The 23,155-nt window shown below is 34.3% G+C and overlaps 1 protein-coding gene across 10 annotated transcripts; it reads right to left on the bottom strand.

Moving 5' to 3' along the window:
* Positions 1–2,703: 2,703 nt before the first annotated feature.
* On the bottom strand, positions 2,704–22,949 carry spmap2 (sperm microtubule associated protein 2). 10 transcript variants are annotated; one of them, XM_073918567.1, is made up of 7 exons: positions 22,893–22,949; positions 22,708–22,758; positions 19,415–19,476; positions 16,439–16,505; positions 13,647–13,799; positions 6,705–6,864; positions 2,704–6,266 (listed from the first exon to the last, which is right to left on the bottom strand). In XM_073918567.1, exons 5-7 carry the CDS (start codon positions 13,653–13,655, stop codon positions 6,025–6,027), a joined length of 411 nt encoding a protein of 136 aa, XP_073774668.1. In that variant the 5' UTR covers positions 13,656–13,799; positions 16,439–16,505; positions 19,415–19,476; positions 22,708–22,758; positions 22,893–22,949; the 3' UTR covers positions 2,704–6,024. The 10 variants fall into 10 exon arrangements, with proteins under 10 accessions (XP_073774668.1, XP_073774659.1, XP_073774674.1 ...); XM_073918558.1 differs by having other exon boundaries at positions 13,647–13,773; XM_073918573.1 differs by having other exon boundaries at positions 13,647–13,770.
* Positions 22,950–23,155: the final 206 nt, after the last annotated feature.

Raw genomic sequence — 23,155 nt, 5'->3', positions numbered from 1 at the left:
TTCCTGTTAAAAAATGTGCAGATACCCTGTAAATGCATGATAAAACGTGCAACAAAACACTGCAAAATGTGCAGAAGATGCCAAAATATGATTCAAATAAAGAACAATTTTGCATCTGCATCAAATTCATTTACAAAAGAGTCTTTTTATGCATATTAAATAAAGTAATAAAGGCATAATCATTCAGCATAACTTACACTGTAAAAAAAATTCTGTAAATAAGCAGTTTTCCAAATTTTGTGATTAAATAAAAATAAAACAAATAAAGGTCAAATTTGAGCCCATTTTATGTGCATGAAAGGAATTTTACAGAAGTGATTTTTAATATTAAAGTAAATATTAAATGCAAGAAAAGGTGTTCAATGTTTTGTTTTTTTTGTGTGAAAATAAAATGTGAAAATGTGTGAATTGTTTCATCATTTTTCAGCATAACAAATATATTTATAAAAGGATTGAACAACATACTTATTTTGATTTTTCTATTTTGACTTTTAGCGTTAGAGCTCCATGTTATGGGCTGATCTGAGTAGCAGAATCGCGCAGAACATTTTAGAAACCTTTCCTTAAGTAGTAAATCCAAGAATCCCCTCAAGGAAAGGGGTGTGTGAATAACAAAAAGACATTTGCATTTAGTGGAAGAGTTTCTGCCTATAGGAAAGGCACACCCTTCACAGTGGTTCAAAAGATACCTGAAGTTATATATCTATAGTATTGATTATATCTATTTCTGAGGGAATGAGACCATTGTACCAATCGCACTGAGACATTTCAAATAATATCAAACATGATAAAGTCACTTGGGGTGATTCAGAACATTCAGACTTTGAAATGACCATAGTGTGAGTTAAGAAATGTTTCAAATGTAAATGGAGGAATGGAGGGGAGCTGGTTTTTCCCGCATTCCCACCTGCTGGGTTGTGAAGCCGATTGTCTGTTTTCGGCTCATGTTTGAATTGTCAAAGACATCAAAACATTTGTGATATCTCACGTCTTACACTTTTGAATTGCATTATAAGTAGGGATGTAACAGTATCAGAATTTCACGGTACGGTAATACCTCGGTATGAATGTCACGGTACGGTATTTATTGAATCATTTACAGGAAAAAACAAAACTTATGAAAATACTCCAAAAAAGTGTCAAAAGTGTCAATGACATACAAATTAGCCATCTTTCTGTAAGCTTTGAAACAGGAACTTCAATTTTAATAACAAAAAAATATTAAACCATGTAAAAAAATAAAGTTTCAATTTAGTAGTGTTGAAAACTCATCACATTCAACATTTAATCACTAACTTACTCACTTAGATAGAGATGGGTTTAAAGGAAAATTATCATATAAATATAATCTGGTAAAAGCTGGTATCTCTGGGGATTTACAATGTCCCCTGCAACAGAAAAAAACCCCTCTCATTTGGGACTGAGGTTTCTGGGACAAGAGAGATATGACTTGGCCCAGGTTGACAGCAGTGGGTAACGTTGTGCATTGTCTTACCCCCACTTGAGAGGACAAACCATGGGTAAGATAGAGATCTCATGTCTGCATCAATCTGAACAGTGTGCTGACAACACCGCTATTCAGTACGCGCGCGACAACACAGCTGATAAGAACTCGCGCGACAACACAGCTGATAAGAACTCGCGCGACAACACAGCTGATAAGACAACACTGCTATTCAGTACGCGCGCGGCGACAACACCCGCTTTAAAGTTTTACAGCTCTTTTTCATCCCCGCTTCTAGCAGCACACTCCATTTCCGCATTACTGGATCTGTAGCGACAACAGACCGCAAGGGATGATGGTCAAGCATGGGCTGATGGGAATTGTAGTTTCCGGTACCTCCCGTTCGCTTCATTCGCCTGAGCAAATTTTCTCAGAAGACCTATAGTTTTACAGAGTCATGCGACTTCGGTAATATCGAAAAAAATTAATATTGCGGTATGACGGTATTTACAATACCGTTACATCCCTAATTATGAGATATTATTCTTTTTTCCAACAACTTTTAACCTTGAAACGTTTGAAAAAGTGACTTTTATGAACATTTTTAATAGTTTAAAGTGATATATTGTCTGGGTTGGTGTTGATTATTACGCGACAAAAGCCTCACATTTTCCAACACAGGCTCATTGTGGATACGTACCCCTTCATACCGCAAGTCATTCTTGCTGTGAGGCGATCGTGCTACCCACTGCGCCACCATGCTGCCTAAATATTGAACAATTAATAATAATAATAATGTAGAGCTTGACGATTTTTCTAGCCTCTCTTGTAAAAAGTAGTTAAAATCCATGGATTACAACAACAGCCTAATTAGTAATGACATTTGGCCATTTTTTTCTTTCAAGAATAAGGTCCAAGATCTAGAATAAAAGTTCCTTGTAAAATGTTTTCTCTATTTAACAACAATGCAGTAACGAAAGATGACTTCACTTACGTCTGTAAGAGCGGTCTTTAAACCACAGCGGTTCGAACTGTAGTTCTGCCGAGTGACTAAAAAGTAATCAGAAAGTAATCAGCATGATGGTAAAAAACTGTACATTTCTAGTCAAACCATTCTTCTGCAGTCTCATACCAAAAACGGAAATAAGGGCAGTATTAATAGCTATAAATGTGGGAGAGCGTTGATATTATGTGATTGTATTGTATTGCAATATGGAACAATTAAGTGTTGATGTTAAATCAAAAGTAATTCACAAATACTTGAAAATGAAATGATTTAATGACAATAATTCTCTATGGTTACAACTGAATTAATAACAAAATACTGTATAAAATGATCAAATATGAAATGATCAAACATATTGTATAAATTGTACCCAGCTTAAATGTAAAATTAAAGTTACCAGAGGTAGATGGAGAGACACAGTGGGAGGGAGAGAGAGACAAAGAGAGCAGGCCCAAAAGCCTGATTGCAGTAGAGTCAGAGAAGATAGACTCCAGAGGACGAGAGGAGCAGAGCAGGAGAGACGCAGGCCAGGAAAAGGGAGGGCAGGACAAGAGCCAGAGCTCGGGTTTACCAACTATTTTGAATATTTCTTGACCATGTGACTAAAGCCATTTAAGACATTCAAACTGACCAATCAACATGTGAGCACACCATAAAACCCCCAAAGTCCACATATCAGGCCCTGATCTTAACAGTATCTGGCTTTGTAGTCAGTATGGACCTTCTTGAGTCAAGAAGTATGTTTTGTCATATAAACAAATGCATATGATAATTTAGCCTCTTACACGTCGGATTCTGCTTAAAGCCTTTGATGGGTTATTTTCACAATTTATGTTGTCTTAGCAGTCAAAATAGGACAAATGAGTTGGATAAATTTATGACCTTAGTGCGGGGTGGGTCTTTCGAACCCCCTGAACCCCCCGGGCTACGGGCTTGAGTGGCGGGGACTGTTAAAAGTAAATTTAGTAATGTTCAACTTAATTTGTTTGTTTAAATTCAGTCCATATAAATAGTTTGCAATCACTTACTTTAATCCAGTGAATCATTTTTTTCAGTCCACCTAAATTATTAAACAATTCTTGTTCTAAATATGCTAGACACGACTGTTGTTACACTGAATGACAAAAATGTGATCTTAATTTGCTCAGAAAAACAATAACGGACCACTCTAACGTACAGATGTCGTCAAATGATGTAACTAGCATCCAAAATTTGCTTTAAAATGAGTCATAGTGAAATTTCCCCATTGTGCTGTAATTGTTTCAGCATGTAGAGCTGAGTCAAGGCAATAAAATTCACATTTGAGATTACGGATTCAAATGAGCAGCGCTGAAGTAAAACAGCTCGGCCTTATAAGCGGAGGGTAAATAATCAGAGCGGCACAGAAGAGGCCCACATTTCAGCTATCGGCTTCCCTAAAGAGCCGTTACAGCAGGATATTGGAACTGGTACAGTCCCGCTTCAGATTCTCATTCAATAACATGCAAATGAGTGTTTTTTTCCTCGCTCTGGAGCTCGGAGCACACAAATAAATCCTCAGCAGATGTGTGAGACGTGCTTTGTGGATCAGGCTGGAGAAATACAATTATTGCTCATCAAACACAACAGTACGGTTAACTAAATAACTTGTAATGTCAATATACTGTATAATATGCGCAGCTGAACGAACTCAACTGCCTATAATTGCAGATGAACACTAGCATGCTGTGCACTACTTACTGTAGGCTGTAAACAACAACATAAGTGAAACAATAGAGACAGTTCAAGATATAATGATAAGCCCTCCTGCGAAAGTTGATATAGTTTTTAAATATTTCCCCAATGATGTTTAACAGGGCAAGTAGTTTTTCCACAGTATTTCCGATAATGTTCTCTCTTCTGGAGAAAGTCTTATTTGTTTTATTTTAGCTAGAATAAAAGCATTTAAAAAAAATTTAAACACAATTTTAAGGTCAAAATTATTAGTCCCCTTAAGGAATATTTATTTTCAATTGTTTATTTATTCATTCATTTTCTTTTCGGCCTAGTCCCTTTATTGAGAAATAAAGGAATGAACCCCCAACTTATCCAGCATATGTTGTATGCAGCGGATGCCCTTCCAGCTGCAACCCATCACTGGGAAACATCAATACACACACACAGACTACGGATAATTTAGCTTACCCAATTCTTCTATACTACATGTCTTTGTACTGCGGGGGAAACCAGAGCACCCGGAGGAAACCCACTCCAACACGGAAAGAACATGCAAAATCCACACAGAAATGCCAACTGGCCCAGCCAGAACTCGAACCATCAACCTTTAAAAAGGTGGGGGTTAAAAGAACTACCCCCACAGTGACAAAGGTCCAGAATTTGCCATTGATCCAGAATTTTTGCTACTATATTCTCATTTGACCTATTTTGACTGCTACATCATCATAAATTGTGGAAATAACCCATTGAAGGTTTTAAGAAAATGCACAATTTGACGAAAGTGAAGTCAACTTTCACTATTGACCAACTTGTAAAAAAAAAAAAAAAAAACATTTTACAAGTAGCCTAACTTTTATTTTAAACCTTGAACTTTATTTTTGAGAGAGAAAAAATGACCAATGAAAGGTCCGAAGCACCAAAAGCAGCCCATATTAAAGTTCATTTTAATTAGTATTTTAATACTAATTAGGCTGTGTATAAAAATCCAAAATAAATTGAAAAGTTTTCAGGGTAGCTTCAATAATGTGTTGGTGCTCTTTGTGCAAGGGATTAATCAGAATAAACATTTGCGGCTACATCAGGTAACCCTGATGAAGGCAAATGTTTTTAAAACATGTAGGCGCAGTTTTAAGAAATAAACATGTCAGTGAAGGCTTTTCAACATTTTTTCCACATTTTTCAAGTGCCTTAGACTGACTTTTGCTGTTTATACTAATTAGGCTGTTGTTGTTAGATTAATTTTTAAGAGAGGCTAAAAGAAAATCTTGAAGCTCTTTTTTTTATATTTGTTTATTATAAATCTTTAAGAAATATTTTGGTATATCAAAAATGAAGGATACGACAAGCTAATCCAGCTAAAAATAGTGCTTAAAATGCCACTTATTGCATAGAAATTAAATAGAAAATGAGGTGAATAACTGCAAAAAAAAAGTCCACATTTTGAGAAAAAAGAACCACCACTCACCAGGCCAAATTGTCTCAAACGTTTGACAACATTTATAAAGTAGACATCACATTGTAAAGTAGTACAGGCATTTTGCTGGTATTTAATTAGAATTTAGCCTCTAAAAACATTTTAAACAGCACTGAAATATTTTTAAAAATAATTACATGAGGACTAATACACATTTTAATCTGTTTTTAATCATTCTTTTTCTTTGTTTTTTTTATTTCTTACATTGTATTTAATGTTTCTTTTATTCTTGTTTATGTAAAGCAAGTTGGATTACCATCGTGTATGAAATGTGCTATAGAAGTAAGCTTGCCTTGCCTAATAATTTATCATTTTGTACATTCAGCAGAATTTTTTTTTATCTCAGTGCATATGATAAAAATGTTCCCAAAAGCCTCAGTAGTGATGGCTGGCTGAAATGCTGGTTTACTGTTCTCTGCATTTGCGCGGCAGGGGTAATGACAGCTCCAGTAGTCTGGGGGAGGCGGTGGCGGAGCCGGCGGCAGGACTGACCCGGTATGGATTGTAGCCTTCAAACAGGGCCTGACGGGTTTTAGGACGTGCCAGAACCTGCAGCCTCTCGCTGGCTCCAGCCTTCAGTACGTGTTTTGGAATTGGCCAGGAAACAGAGCGGGCGAGTGTATGCTGCGGATGCACCTGCTTAGGAGCTGAGAATGCAAATAATAAAAGATAAGAAGTGTAAACGATTATTAAAGCCTCTTTGAAATGCACTCACAGGTATCACATTTGGTCTTTTTGCATTTAACAGATGAAGCTTTTGTCACGATATTGACTAGAGGTTCAAAAGACAACCTAATTACCCTAGTTAAGCCCTTAAATGTCACTTTAAGCTGAATACTAGTATCTTAAAAATATCTAATCAAATATTATTTACTGTCATCATGGCAAAGATAAAATAAATCAGTTATTAGAAAATAGTTATTAAAACTATTATGTTTAGAAATGTGTTAAAAAAAAAAATCTTCTTTCCATTAAACAAAAACTGGGGAAAAAATTACAGGTGGGCTAATAATTCAGGAGGGATAATAATACTGACTCCAACTGTATATTGAATTATTGAATATCAGCACATTATGTCCACTCACAGGCCAGCCGCAGCAGGCGGGCGGAGGGGGTAGTGCTGATGCCAATCTCGTGCTCACTGGACTCCACGCTGAAGTGTGTTAATGTCATCTTTATTTGCTTCGGTTGCGCCAGATAACAGATCCTTGGACTCGGTTTGGCCGTTTTAACCGCAACACTCAACTGTAAAGGAGCAAACAAAAAAGATATGCCATGTGTCATCGTGATAAGCAAACTTTGGGGAATGTGCTGGAGGGCGAGCTTCTGATGTGATGATGAAACACTGAGCTCCACAGCACACACACCTGGAGTAACCAGAAGAACAGTGAAAAACTGTAGCAAAAAGGTAAGCGCAAGGTAATTTAAAAAAAAAACAAACTAAAACAAAGAACAATACTAGTGTTCAAAAGAGTTCCTAAAATAAAATGTAAAAAAAAAGACAATAAATGAAAAACTAAAACTAAACAAAAGTGACTGAAAAAGGAACTTAAATAAAATAATAATAATCAGAAAAAATATAATAGTTTTGAAAAATAATAAGCACTCATTCTGTGGCAGAAATCTGCCCTGCGACTGTTTATAGAAACAAATGTAAATGTGCTTTTATTGACAAACACATCAGTCAAGCACATGGTTATACACAAAAATATGTTTTCTATCTAAAATAATGTGTTTAACTTATGTTCATTTGGCAAAGAAATCTAAACAAGGCATGTTTAACATTATATACAGCGAGGAAAATAAGTATTAAACACGTCATGTTTTTTCCTGCAAAAAAATATTTCTAAAGGAGCTGTTGACAAGGAATTGAACCAGATTTTTGGTAAAAACCCAAACAATATAAACTAAGATAAAACAAAACAAAAAAATGAAAAATGAGTTGTGTAATAACAATGAAATAACACAAGGAGAAAGTACTGAACTACTGAATAGTATTTAATACTTTATATAAAAAAATGAAGTCACATGCATTGCTCAGGTGTGAGTTTTTCACAGACTTCAACAGTGTAAAAATCTTGATGGTTCTGTGGGTCTCGTCTATCAAATCTGATCTCTTTTTGTGTTCTCTATTGGATTCAAGTCAGGTGATTGGCTGGGGCGCTGGGCCATTCTACAGCTTTACTCTGAAAGCATTTAAGAGTTTTCTTGACTGTGTTTTGGATCATTGTGTGGGTTTTCACTGCGTTTCCACACCTCTCTTTCTTCATGTTTTTAATATTTTTCCCTGCATCATTTAATTTTATTACACATAACTTCATTCATAAGCTAATTTGTTTTGTCGTCTTTGCATATATGGATTACTTTGGTTTTTATCAACATCCGGTGAAGATTTGAAGTCAAAAGCACCTATAAAAATAGAAAATCTTCTTATTTTTCTGAGAAAAATGGTGACGTTCAATACTTATTTTCCCCACTGAGGTTTAATATCTAAAAAGTTTGTTGTCATTTTTTTAAAAATCTTTTATAATTTACTTGTTGGATTTGTGTGGTTTTGGTTTCAGTGTCTGTTTAAACAATTGTTTTATTTAATTTTATTACTAAGAAATTTTCACAGGAGTTACTGTAAGCTGTGCAAACATTACCCTTTGCTCTGGTCGACACTGGATATGTTCTTTTAATTCTGCTAAAGTAAAATGACTAAAACTTATATAAAATATATATAATGTATATATAATATATAAAAACTAAAAAGAAATGTGTTCACAAAAAAACCTAAAAAACTAAAACTAACAAACGAATTAAAACTGAAATCAACAGAACAAAAAACAAAATAGTTTCAAAATAAAAACTAGCTTAAAAAAAAAAAACGCAAAACCACATAATTACCTTGATTTAACCAAAAAAAGAAAGTAATGGCGAGTTTAGACTGCCTGATTTTCAAAGTAGTCGCGTCTCAGATGTTTTCACACTGCATGACTATCTGGGCAAGCTTTTCATCGCTGCTTTGTTTACACTACAAGATGGATCGGCGACAGGGGCTTTCACACTGCATGACTTTACAATAGAAAGAGTCACCGACAACTTCATCCAAAACACATCTCACAGCCAAAAACACGTAGTATATGTTTTGTTATTAACTACATAATGAGAAAGAAACCATTAATGGGATAAAAAAAATGTACATATTTGCTCACCTGGGTTTGAAGGGGTATTAGCAATTTCTCCTCAACTTTTTTTTTTAGCTTTCTGTATGAAACGTCAACTAGACACGGGTGCTCCAGTCAAACCTCCACTAGTTTTTCCTCCATTTCTTGGGACCAAATAAACCAAATGAGCGCTTTCATCTTCTCCCTCAACCTTTCGCTGGCCTGCAGGTACACACACGCTAGTGAATGCTGTTCTCTCATTGGCTGTAGGTGATCGCCGCTGTTCTATTCAGTCAAAACTCATTTCACACTGCATGATTTAACTCGCCGACAGCTCCAGATATTTAGCACGCCAAATATCTCACAGGCATCAGCGACTCATCTGCGATTCTCTCAGATCATGTCTTTGATAGTTCACACTGTGTGATAGGCAAATCAGTGCTCGTGCACGTGAGTGACAGTGATTTCAGGCATTTGTCGACGATTTCTCAAAACCTGTGGCGAGTCAAAATCAGGGCAAAAATCATGCAGTCTGAAGTTGGCATAAGTGTTTAATCGGCTCATTTTCAGGGCATTCAAGATTTGGGTGAACGTCTTTCTTTAGTTGTACTTCAAAGAAGATTTTTAGCTGAAACTTTAGTCCTTGGTGACTCAACAGTTACTGGAATTATGAGAGTCAAAAAACTGATTCAAGAAAAACAAAATTAACACTTGTGGCTCTTGATGTTACACTGATGTCTTATGAAGCAAAGTGATTGATCTGTATGTAAGAAACTCAACATTATATACAAGGTTATATAGAGTTGGAATACCCTAGCAACCTGCAAAGCAAAAAAAGGTTATTTTGTTTTTTTGTGACTATACAACAATTTAAAAAGTGTTTTTTTGCAGTGATATTTTTACCACAAAAGTGTTCTCAGAGCTTCGTATGATTACCGGTGATCCACTGAAGTTAAATTAAATGCTTTGACAAAACTTTTCTGGACTTGGAACCATTGCTGCCTATGAAGGATGAGAGAGCTCCAGGATTTTATCTAAAATATCTTAATTTGTGTTTTGAAGGTAAACATAAGTCTCAGGAGGATTGGAACAATATTAGGGTGAGTAATTAATAACAGAATTGTCATTTTTGGGTGAACCAACCTTTTAAGATGATGAGCTACAGGTATTGTTTAGATTTGCTTCCACTTTTTTGACGATTAAAATGCTGATACCCAGTGACTTGTGTTTTATGCGTCACTGAGGATCACAGCTTCACCTCAAAATCCTCTACAATAATATACTGAGGAAAAAAGTCACCTAATTAAATAGTAAATTTCATAAATTTCAACTTTCATTTTTGGGTAAAGATACATTTTTAGAGCATTAATAAAATATTTCTGAATGACATGAAAAGCAGAATAAAACATAAGAAAAGCATTAAAAAAACATAATATTTATAGCACAGATCTCTTTAGCATTGTCCACCCAGCTAGATTTAATACTTAAAAAAAAAAAAAAACAGGAAATGGCTTGAAGGGTCATTATTTTTTTCCAGTGTCGATAAAATCTTTCATAATGAAACAGAAAGGCAGGGTGGGACAAGTTGAAGGGATTGTCCCAGTTTTAAAATAACCTTTACTTCACATTTAAAAGCTTGAATCACAATTACAAAAAAAAAACATCGGAAACATTAGCTAAAATGTGAATAAAGCACTATATTTGGAAATATAAACCTGAAGTCTAATATTATATCATAACAGAAAATACATTTATTTTTTATAATTATAAATTAAGCAGTTTTATAATTAATCACCATAAAGGCAAGTTTATTTAAATAGCACATTTCATACACAATGGTAATTCAAAGTGCTTTACATAAACAAGAGTAAAAAGAAACAACAAAAATTTTAAAAATTATATTAAAAACAAGAGAAAAAGACAAGAAAAACATAATAGTGTGATCTGTCGGACGCAGCACAGTGCTCATTCAGTAAAGGCACAGCTAAACAGATGTGTTTTCAGTCTTGATTTGAACGTGCCTAATGTTGGAGCACATCTGATCATTGGAAGCTGATTCACCCTGCTTTGACTGAACTCCTGGAATTTCTAATTTACTTGATCCTAATGATCTGAGGAATCGGTTGTATTCAGTGAGCATATCTGTAAAGTATTGAGGTCTTAGGCCATTTAGTGATTTATAGGCAAGTAATAATACTTTAAAATCTATTCTGAATTTAACTGGGAGCCAGTGTACAGACCTGAGGACAGGTGTGATGTGCTCTGATTTTCTGGTTCTGGTCAGAATCCTGGCCACAGTATTTGAGAAACACTTTTCTCAAATATATAACAATGTATATAGAAACAAAAAAACAACAATCTAATTTCTAATAACCGCCAATTATTTTTATTCCTCTGATTTAATGCTGGATTTTCAGCATCATTACTCCTGTATTCAGTCACATGGTCCTACAGAAATCAGTCTAATGATGTGATGCTTACGTAACATTTAAAACAACAGCAGTTATTTAAAAAATGCCTTTAAGATAACTAAACTAAAGCCGTGTCTTATTTCAGAGGCTGCATCCTCCGAAGGATGCATTCGAAGGGCCCTGCGCCATGACGGAGCGATGAAGGCTGTCTTATTTCAAAAAATGTGCAGGCTTTTTCTAACGCAGCCTCCAAATGCATCCTTCATTTGCCGGTAATAAAGGACACAACCGGTGGATCCTTCGCAGCCTCGAATTGCCCAAGATTCATTGTGCGCTGATCCCAGCAGGATGTTTTTAAAAAAGAAAATTCTGGTTTAAATGTATGAATTAAGTTTATTTTACTTGGATATCTAGACACATGTTAAAGAAACAAAATGAGTATGACATGTCTTACTAAAGAGTGATTTTATCGACAGCTTGCATGTTTATGTGCACATGTATGGATCAAAGGAAATTTATTTCCAGCTTCTGGATACCTTGTTTTGCCTTCAGATCGCTTCAAATAAGTTTTTAAATCACTTTGAAAAAAGCCATTACAAATTTTATCAGCGCATATTAACAGCATCTGTTACGGTTCCCTGGTGATGAGATCCAGGCTAGATCTTCTCATTTTAAAACACTTGGTTCAGCTTGTGTGGACTTCGAATGACTTGCCTTCAGAGGATGCAGTCTCTGAAAGAAAACACAGCTAAAAATATCTAACAAGAATCAATTTCTTTGCTAAATAAGTAAACTAGTAAAGAAGTAAAAAGTGAATAAGTAAACAAGTATAATTAAGTAAATAAATAAATAAATAAAGTTATATTGAACCCAACTTTATGTTCTGCTTTTGATGCAGTGAAAACAAACAAACAAACAAACAAACAAAAAAAATCAGTGCCTTTGTAATATCTGTATTTTAGAAAATCAAATGGCCAATAAATTGACTCAGGTTTCTTTCCAATTAAAAATGTTTACTGAATTATGCAGTAAAATGATAAAAAAATAAGAAAAAAATTATATAAAAAATAAGAAAAAAATTATTAATTAATTATTCATTTTCTTGTCGGCTTAGTCCCTTTATTAATTAGGGGTCGCCACAGCGGAATGAACCACCAACTTATCCAGCAGGTTTTTTACGCAGCGGATGCCCTTCCAGCCGCAACCCATCTCTGGGAAACATCCACACACACATTCACACACACACACTCATACACTACGGACAATTTAGGCTACCCAATTCACCTGTAGCGCATGTCTTTGGACTGTGAGGGGAAACCGGAGCACCCGGAGGAAACCCACACGAAGGCAGGGAGAACATGCAAACTCCACACAGGAACGCCAACTGAGCTGAGGTTCAAACCAGAGACCCAGCAACATTCTTGCTGTGAGGCGACAGCACTACCTACTGCGCCACTGCCTCGCCAATAATAGTTATAAAAAAAAGAAATATAAATTTGTAAAAAAATGTATAAAATATTTAAAAATATATATTAAAAAATAGTAAAATTCGACAAAATAAGAACAATTATGAAAAAGAGAAAAAATAAATAAACTCAAAAAACTGTGTTGCTCTGTCTTTCTCTCACTTTCCAATTTCATAATATAACTTAAATCAGTCCAATAATGGCGGAGAACACCATTACAAACAAAGGAGTAAGGCTAAAATGAACAAATGTACACAACTAAACACATCAACACAAAATTATATTATATTAATAAAAATAATAAATTGTATTAAAACAAATTATGGCTCTTACAGCCCTCAAACTGATTGTAATGCGTTTAGATTATGCTAGTGTCATGATGTATTATTTATAGGATGTTGGCGGTAAATGGTTTAAATTACGCAGTCTTTATGTGTGGAAAAAGCCCACAAATGTCACAGCGCTGAATCAGGCGAGAAGGAGAGACGCTTCCTCCACAGAGGTGAGAAACTCTACTATCACTATGTGCATCTACAGGAAGTGTTTGGGTGCACTTATTAAAGCTGATGAAGTGCAACCACTGAGATAATAAAAAAGGAAAAACTTTTCACACTTAATGATATTTTACTAGCGGTTTTGCAAGATATGCAAGATAAGATTCATGCTTTTATTTTTACCATTTATGATTATGAATTGCATTATGGGATACCTTGATCTTTTTCCCAAACAACTTTTAACCTTTAAAACTTGGAAAAAGTGACTTTTGTGAACATTTTTAATAGTACAAAGTGATAAATTGTCTGGGTTGGTGTTGTATATTTCGCTACAAAAACCTTGGAATAAACTGCATGTAAATTTCTGTTAATTTACAGACTTATTGTTATTATTTCGTATGCATTATATTATAATCTAAATATATGTAAAATTTTACAGGAGTAGGGCTAAAAATTTTGACTATAACTGTACTTGTTATTTTCAGTTTATGTAGTGCATTTACTCACAGTGTCCATGAGAGGGCGGTCAGGCTGCCATCCATCAGCAGGTGGCCGTGGCAGTGCCAGTGAACACACCCTCTGAGAGGGACAAGCCTTCAGCGCAGCTGCACTAACAACCCACTCCACTGATCTTCTGCAAGGACACGTATATCAGACTCACTATGACAAGAAATGAATGAATGAATTAATGAATGAAAAAAAAATCTGTGAATTAATGAAGAAATTAACGAATTAATTATTGGCCTCCTTAAGATTTTTTTCTCGATTGGCTACGCAAAAAAAAAAAAAAAAAAAAAAAAGTACAATGAATTACACTGCACTAGAATACTAGTATCTTCCAAAATAACTATAAAAATGTCACCAAGGCAAAGACAAAAGCAATGTGCTATTAGAAATAAGCTGATATTTAGTTTAAAAAGGTGTTGAAAATAAACGCAGTTAGTTCCTGCTCCTGTTAAACAGCACTTGGGAAGCTTTTACAAATTATTTCACAGGAGGGCTAACAATTTTGACTGTATAAACATTAATAATGGTGTCAGTTTAAACATATACACTTTAAGTCAGAATTTTTAGCCCCCTTGTTTATGTTTTTGGTAACACTTTACAATAAGGTTCATTAGTTAATGCATTTACTAACATGAACTAATCATGAACAACACATGTACAGCATTTATTAATCATAATTGAATATTACTGATGCAATATTAACATCCAAGTCCATGCTTGTTAACATTAGTTAATGCACCATGAGTTAACATGAACTAACAATGAACTACTGTATTTTCATCAACTAACGTTAACTAGCATGAACAAATACTGTAGTAAATGTATTGTTCATTGTTTGTTCATGTTAGTAAATGCATTAATTAACATTAACTAATGAAACTTATTATAAAGTGTGACCATGTTTTCCCCAATATCTGTTTAACAAAGAGATTTTTTAATAAGTCATTTCTAATAACTGATTTGTTTTGGCTTTACCATGATGACAGTAAATAATATTTTACTATATATTTTTCAAGACACTTCTATACAACTTAAATTGTTGAAGGCTTAACTAGGTTAATTAGCTTAACTAGGCAGGATAGAGTAATTAGGCAAGTTATTGTATAATGATGGTTTGTTCTATAGACTATCTAAAAATTAAGCTAAAAATGGGCTAATAGTATTGACCTTAAAATAATTTTTAAAAATTAAAAACTTCTTTTATTCTGGCCGAAATAAAACAAATAAGACTTTCTCTAGAAGAAAAAATATTATCAGAAATACTGTGAAAATTTCCTTGCTCTGTTAAACATAATTTGGGAAAAAATTTAAAAGACAAAATAATGGAAAGGGGGGCTAATAATTCTGACTTTAACTGTAATTTCTGAGCTCAAGTCCTCGTGCTTTTGAAGTGCATACAAAGTGTTTTTGCTTTCATAGAACAGAAAATTCTTGACAATCTACAACACAAACAAAACAATGTCTGAAAAAGCACTTTAAAGTATATACTGCACTGTACACATTGTAAATTGTGAACACTGTTTTCTTACCTTACTGTTAAATATAGTTAAATATAGCTTCTTTCTTCACCTAGATGGCACCCGAGAGACCAAGATTCATATTTGCTCATTAACTAAATTACAGATGCCATCATCAGTTGAATACAGCCAATTAAAGCAAAGTGATGAGCTCTGAGACTGAGCTGAGTGCTGGAATGGAATTATAAAGAGTACAGCAGGACTGGGAGAGATGTTATTATACGATGACGTCAGTTGTTTTACGACCATGATTAAACTCTAAACTGATACTAACTTATGAGATGTGCATCATGGGATACTGTGAAAGTGAAATAACAAAGATAAAATGGAATGAGTACGAGTTTAACTGTCACCGTTTGTTGTGTCGTCTTAAAAAAAACAGTGTGTTCATTGTCATTGATGACTCCATGAGGAGCATTTAACATTTATATCATCTTTAGAATGCATACAAAGTTGTTTAAAAGTGAAAAGAAAAGTTCTGTAGAGCGTGAATTGTTAGCATATTTAATATTTTAAAGTATTAGTTCAACAAAAAAATTAAATTTACTCTCAATTTATGGATCCTCGAGTGGTTCCATAGCTTTAGGGGTTCCTTTTGAACAGAAAAGACTGTATACTGAAAATGTTGGAAACTAGTAACCATTAAAAGCCAACGGATACCTGTTTCCAACGTTCCTAATATCTGGTTTTATTTTTAACAGAAGAAAGAAACAGGATTGAGAACAAGTGGAAGATGAGTAAATTATTTTACGTTTTTAATCATTTTAAGGACTGTTCACGGAAAGGTTCTTCATGAGATCCAAATGATTTTTTGTCATCATTGTAAATCCTTTTGGACCTTTATTGTTTTAATGTGCGTTTTTTTAATCAATGTTTGACAATCTCAACTGAAACATGGAGAGGGCGGGACATATAGTAGCTCCTCCCCTTTTTGTTTTTATTACAGCTCTGCCAACAAGAGTGGTTGAGCTCAAGCGCATCAAAATGAAGCATCTTGAAGGGGGCGGGGCATGTCAGATACTATAAAGCATTTGATTGGGGAGAAGATTTGATGAGAAACTGAAGTTTGAGGTGACGTCAAAAAAATCATTGATCCATTTAGGTGGAAGTGATTAACCACAAGCTTTTGATGTTTATATCTTATATTAGCAAATTTTGTCACTGTTATGGAGCACACTAGCTTACAGATATCCATAAATCAAACATACTGATACTAACATCTAAAAAACTTTAATTTAATTTGAAGGAATCTATAATATACAAAACATTAGTCACCTGTTGTCCTCATAAAAATGGATTGGTCGTTTGCTTTGGACGAGCTTCTCCAAACGAGGGGTTGTTTCTGTGAAAACAATTTCAATGCATGATCTCTTTAAATAAACATCTTCTATGAAAACGTGTAAAACCGCACAGCTTAAATCAGTGTTTCTCAACCACGATCCTGGAGGAACACCAACACTGAATGTTTTCGATGTCTTCCTTGTCTGTCACACCCATTACAGGTTTTTCAGTGTCTGCTACCAAGTTGCTGATCTGATTCAAGTGTGTTTGGTTAAGGAGACAAGGGCTGCGTGCCCGAAACCGCCTACTACTCAGTAGGTACTGCATTTGAATTTAAACGTACTACTCGGCTGTTAGAAAAATGCGTTCTATACAGTATGAATGTGAAATGTATGAATGGAATTCGGATGTACTACATCCGCCATTTTGTCATGGTCACATGACCTACCTGCGTCAGTTGCATCACTTCACTTCTATTCATGTATTCTCTCGCGGGGCATCATGGTATAGCAAAGCATGCATGGGATGCGCACTTCAGAATCTTGCCGGAAGTCATCCGGGTACTTCTCGCTTACTGATTTTTGAATTCTATGAATTCGGATATACTACTCAGCTCGCATACTGATTTTAGCGTACTATATGGTATGGAAGTATGCGGTTTTGGTCACAGCCATGGGCTGTTTCTCAATTCAAAGAACACTCGTGAAGACGCTGCATTCTTCCTGATGGTCACATTACCTTCACGTATTTTTGATATTTAAAAATTACAGCATTCATACAACGATTTATAGTTTTTCCCCTTTTCAATATATACAGTGAGTGTGGAAATTATTCACAGTGCTTCACTTTTTCCACATTTTTTGTTACAGCCTTATTCCAAAATTTATTAAATTCTTTTATTTCCTCAACAGTCTACACACAAAATCCCATTTTGACAATGTGAAGAAAGAGTTTTTGAAATTGTTACAAATTAAAAACCTGAAAAATCACATATACATCAGTATTCACAGCCTTTGCTTTATACCTTGTTGACGGGAAGCGACGGTGTACAGCCATTTTCACATCTCTCCAGAGATGTTCAATAGGATTTGGGTCTGGGTTCTGTCTGGGCCACTCAAGGACATTCACAGAGTTGTTGTGAAGCCACTCCATTGATATTTTTGTTCTGTGCTTTGGGTCATTGTCCTGCTGGAAGATGAACCATTGCCACAATCGGAGGTCAAGAGCACTCTGAACCATGTTTTTTTTATTTAGGATGTCTCTGTACATTGCTACATTCATCTTTCCCTCTATCCTATGTGAATACTAATGTAAATGTGATTTTCAGGTTTTTTACTTTTAATAAAGCTGCAACCATTAAAAAAAAAATCTTCACATTGTCATTATGAGGTATAGTGTGTAGAATTTTGAGGAAATAAAATATTTGAATCCATTTTGGAATCAAAAGCGCAAAAAAAAATTGGAAAAAGTGAAGCGCTGTGATTTTTTTCGGATGCACTATATCATGCACAAAACCGTACAAATATACTTTGCACAATACACATAAAAAAGATTTTACTATAAATTTCAGCAAATAAACACCCATAGTATGTTTATGCCTTTATTACGATTTTTAAGTTAAAGTTTACTTTCACTGTCTTATTTAGGAAAACTTCTAAAAAAAGTTATATCTCTGAACTTTAATAATGAATTGGTATTGAATGCTGCACTTTTCGCCTCCTTTATTCAGCCGCAATGACTTCTGGGATTTCTCAAGCAAGTTTTGCGCTAAAGTCTGCATCCACGCATCCTCGATATCAAGAACTCTTCCCGGAACTTTCTCGCCTCCTCTGTTCTTGTGGTCTTGAGTTTTGGAACTTACATTACATGGGAACACGAGGACGCAAAACCGCTGAAGAATGTTATTTAGAGATGTAACTTGGATTCATATGCCCATAATCAGTTTACCATACACAATATGTGGTCAAATTTGTTTTTCCCAGCTTAAAAATAACAAATCTATTCGCTCTCTTTTTTTAAAACAAGATGTTTCCAAACCTAGCTCTAGAACCTACTGGAAAAATTTTGTAAGAGTTTCTAAAAGGTAAAATATTTGGTAATTACCTCACAAATTTTTGGTACAAATAAGATAAAAGAAATATCTTTTGAACTACATCATAAATTATATCCTGCTAAACATTTCCTTCCCAATTTATATCCTTTTTAAATGTACTCTTTTAGTTCTTTGTATTTGGAAACTGTACCCCACATCTTTTAGCACTGTGATTATGTTAAAAAGCTTTAGTATGATGCTTCTGTCTTTAAATATAAAAAAGATACTTTAATTCTAATTTTCATTTTGAAAACGTCATTTTGGATATTTTAATTATGATACTTTGAATAAAGTTTTTGTTATTAACCTATTTATATTGTTGATTAAGTTTCATATTCATAAGTGTAAATTTTCCACAAAAACAAAACTGTTTTACTTTGTTTTAGAAGGAAATGAAAAATTACTTTTGTACTATTCGACATAGTTCTAATAGAAAGGCCATTAAATCTGTCCATTTGTGCTTTAGTTTCAACATGTTTGATTAATGTAAAGGTCCTGCTTGTTTGTAATTTTATTTAATTACTTATATTCTTGTTTTTTGTGTTTGTTTTATTTATTCTTTGTGCTGTTATTATTATTTACCTTCTATCACCCTGGCAATATTTTGAGTACTATATTGTCACATATGTGTTGTTTCAAGCATAATCATTTTTTCTTAAATCACTGAAGAATGCATATTGCAAAACAGCCATGGAAAATGTGCAAAGCAAGTGGTCATCCAGGAGCGTGTTTGAGAAACACTGGCTTAAACCATACAGTATATATTGAATTCATTTTAAAACAATAGGTGTCATATTTACAATGTTTAATATTGTGACCCCTCTGAATTGATTTTCACAACAGATCAAAGTATTTGGTAAAGGAAGTGATTCTCATACCGAAGGCAGTCGTGGAGCTTTTTGGTCTGGATGGTAGCTCATCAAGCCAGTACACCGAGCGCCTATACATAATAAAAAAACACACATAAAAAATTACATATTGCACCAAATCCATTGGGATTGTGGCAATTAAGCATATATATATATATATATATATATATATATATATATATATATATATATATATATATATATATATATATATATATATATATATATATATATATATATATATATATATATATATATGAGCAATATCACACGAGTAGCAATGTGATATGGCTGCATATCAGCACTGGTGGGAGGCGTGCGTTGCCTTAGTGCCCCCACCAGTGCCGATATACAGCCATATCACACTGCTACGAGTGTGATATTGCGTTTATACAACAGTTTGACAGCATAATTGTGTATATAAAAACAAAATCAAACATGGAGAGTCTCAAAAACCCTTTTGTATGAGAAACTACTTTCTTTCGCGTTTGATTCAAATCATAAGCTGACAGTTGAACAGCTGAGCAAACATCTTTTTGACTTTAGATCTGCAGTGTCTGCTTTTTGCTGGCTGTATGTGGGTGGAGTAATACACAAAGGGTAAAGAGGCTGTACGGGTGCTGATATTGCTTAAATATATCACAGCTATCAGCCAATCAGATTCAGGAACCAGACAGAACTGTTGTATAAATATTACACACACACACACACACACACACACACACACACACACACACACACACACACACACACACACACACACACACACACACACACACACACACACACAGTTCAACTCAGAATTATTAGGGTCCTTGAATTATCGGCCTCTGTTTTTTCCCCTACTTTCTGTTTAATGAAGAGAAGATTTTTTCAACACATTTCTAACCATAATGGTTTGTTCTGTAGACTATCAAAAAAATATTGCTTAAAGGGGCTAAAAAATTTGTCTTTAAAATGGTGTTTAAAAACTAAAAATTGCTTTTAATCTAGCTGAAATAAAACAAATAAGACTTTCTCCATAAGAAAAAATATTATCAGACATACTGTGAAAATTTCTATGCTCTGTTACACATCATTTGGGAAACATTTAAAAAAGAAGAAAAAATTAAAAGGGGTGTAATAATACTGGCTTCTCTCTCTGTGTGTGTGTGTGTGTGTGTGTGTGTATGTATGTACATTTTTGTTTTTTGTAAAAGTAGAAAAATTTCCACAGAAGGGCCATATTAAGCCTTTAAAAAGCACTTAGAGCTGAAAGCTAGCATCTTGAAAAATATCTAGTAAAATATTATTTACTGTCATTATGGCAAACATAAGATAAATCAGTTATTAGAAATGAGTTATTAAAACTATTATGTTTAGAAATGTGTTGAAAAAAATATTATCTCTGTTAAACAGAAATTGGAGAAATAAATATATAATTCAGGAGGGCTAATAATTCTGACTTCAACAGTATATAAAGCATGAATAATTCACCACAGGAAGCCCAAGTTAATCTGCTGCTGTTTGAAAGAGCTCCAGAGCCCCCTGGTGGGCAAATGTGCCCATTTCTATAACTAGGTCAAACAGAAACAGAGGTTCTCACCATGTGTGAGAGAATGGAGCTCTTTATTCTCCTGAGACTCCGCAGATCAGTTTTGTCTTTTGTAGAGCACATTGCCACATAGTAATTGCCTCGTTTTATATAATACATTTTTCGAAAAGAGTATGATTTTGTTTTACAAAAAAGACATCTGTATGGGTTCATATAATGCGTTGGAAATGTCTTTAATACTCTTATTCAAAGTAGTTTATGTATTACAAGCAGTGATGGTAAAACATAAAATCTGAAAAGTAAGTACTCAACACTACTTAATAAGATCCCTGAAAAATCTCAACACACAGACAATAGTAATTAAACCTCATTTTAAGGGGTTAAAGATGGCCTTTTAGATTTATTACAAATGTTAATACTTCATTTTAATAACAAAAATTATATTCTTTGGTTAAGAAAAATGCAAATTATATACTGTAAATACATTAGTGGCTCAGTGGTTAGCACTGTCGGCTCACAGCAAGAAGGTAGCTGGTTCGAGCCCCGGCTGGATCACTTGGCATTTCTGTGTGGAGTTGGCATGTTCTCCCTGTGTTGGCGTGGGTTTCCTCTGGGTGCTAAGATTTACCCCACAGTTCAAAAACATGTGCTATAAGTGAATTGAATAAACTAAATTGCCTGTAGTATATGTGTGTTTGTGAATGTGAGGGGGACTGCAAGGGCTGTGTAAAACATATGCTGGATTTGCTGGCGGCTCATTTCACTGTGGCAACCCCTGATAAATAAAGAGACTAAGCTGAAGGAAAATGAACGAATGAATGTATAAATTGACAAATAGTTGAAATTTTCATTCATTTTGTGTTTTAGCTCAAGATGCAAACCTTAAACCAGAAACAGCATGGCATGTCTAAAACACAACAACTTTATGTATTAACATCATATTATGATTTTCAAAAAGTGCATGAGAAATTCACTGAAATATCACAGTAACAGACTTGACAGAATGAATCTACTAATGGTGTTTCATACACATTTTGTTCAAATTAATGAGAATGATGCATTAATACCTTTTGAATGCCTCAGTTTCACACCAGAGGAAGTTATATAACGTTAAATAACTAATGTAAGAGTTTAAGAACTTAGACTTTTTTTTTTTTACTATGGAAATTACAAATAACACAGAATATATATATATATATATATATATATATATATATATATATATATATATATATATATATATATATATATATTATAAGGGCAAAATTATTAGCCCCTTTAAGCTATATTTTTTTCCAGATAGTCTACAGAGTAAACAATCGTTATACAATAACTTGCCTAATTACCCTAACCTGCCTTGTTAATTAACCTAGTTAAGCTTTTAAATGTCACTGTAAGCTGTATAGAAGTGTCTTGATAAATATCTTGTAAAATGAGCGATTAAAACTATTATGTTTAGAAATGTGGTGAAAAAATTATCTCTCCATTTTTCTTCAGTTCACGATGGATAAAACGTTTCTTTTCTTATCCAAGTTTGTCCTCTTACAGGTCTTAAAACTAGACAAAATTATTAAACGTATGAGGCTATGTTACGTTAATTTTAAACAAGTTGTTTTACTCAACTTCACAAGGCTTAGAAGTGCCAGTAGTTAAAGATTGGCCCTCGTATTTTCAAGACAAAATGTCCCTAAATACACATACAAATATTCTTTTTTATTATAAATGTTTCATTAAAGTTTCAGTTTTGTTTTAATTCTGTGGGACTCACCTGTCCGGGAATTTGAGCAGGTTTGTTTTGGGCTTCGCGAGCTGATCGATCCTCGACGCCATGATCAAACAAAAACCAGCACGTTAAAAGTTTAGAAACATATAAGTGAAAGTTGGAAGTTCTCTATAATTATTTTGGCTTGAAAGTTGTTTTATTAGTCAACAGAGGCTTCTTCCTTGACTCACCGTTTGATTCAAGCGTCAGGTGTGTTGCGTGCCACCATAGCAACAGGGACGTGACGTGAGCGCGCTCAAACTTGCACTTCATTTATTTACAACCTGTGGGCTGCAATGCGGTGCGTATGCAGTCTCTTTTTTTTACAGTCTATGGCAGTAGTTCTCAAACTTTTTTCATCAAGTACCACCTCAGAAAAAAATTGTCTCTCCAAGTACCACCAAAATGAGTAGTATTGAAATACAATAGCGCAGTAGGCCCAGTAAAGCAGCCA

The sequence above is a fragment of the Danio rerio genome, chromosome 2 (assembly GCF_049306965.1).
Source record: "Danio rerio strain Tuebingen ecotype United States chromosome 2, GRCz12tu, whole genome shotgun sequence".
Lineage (NCBI taxonomy): Eukaryota > Metazoa > Chordata > Actinopteri > Cypriniformes > Danionidae > Danio > Danio rerio.
Note: the sequence above shows the minus strand (reverse complement) of the source record. Positions and strands in the feature narration are given on the sequence as shown.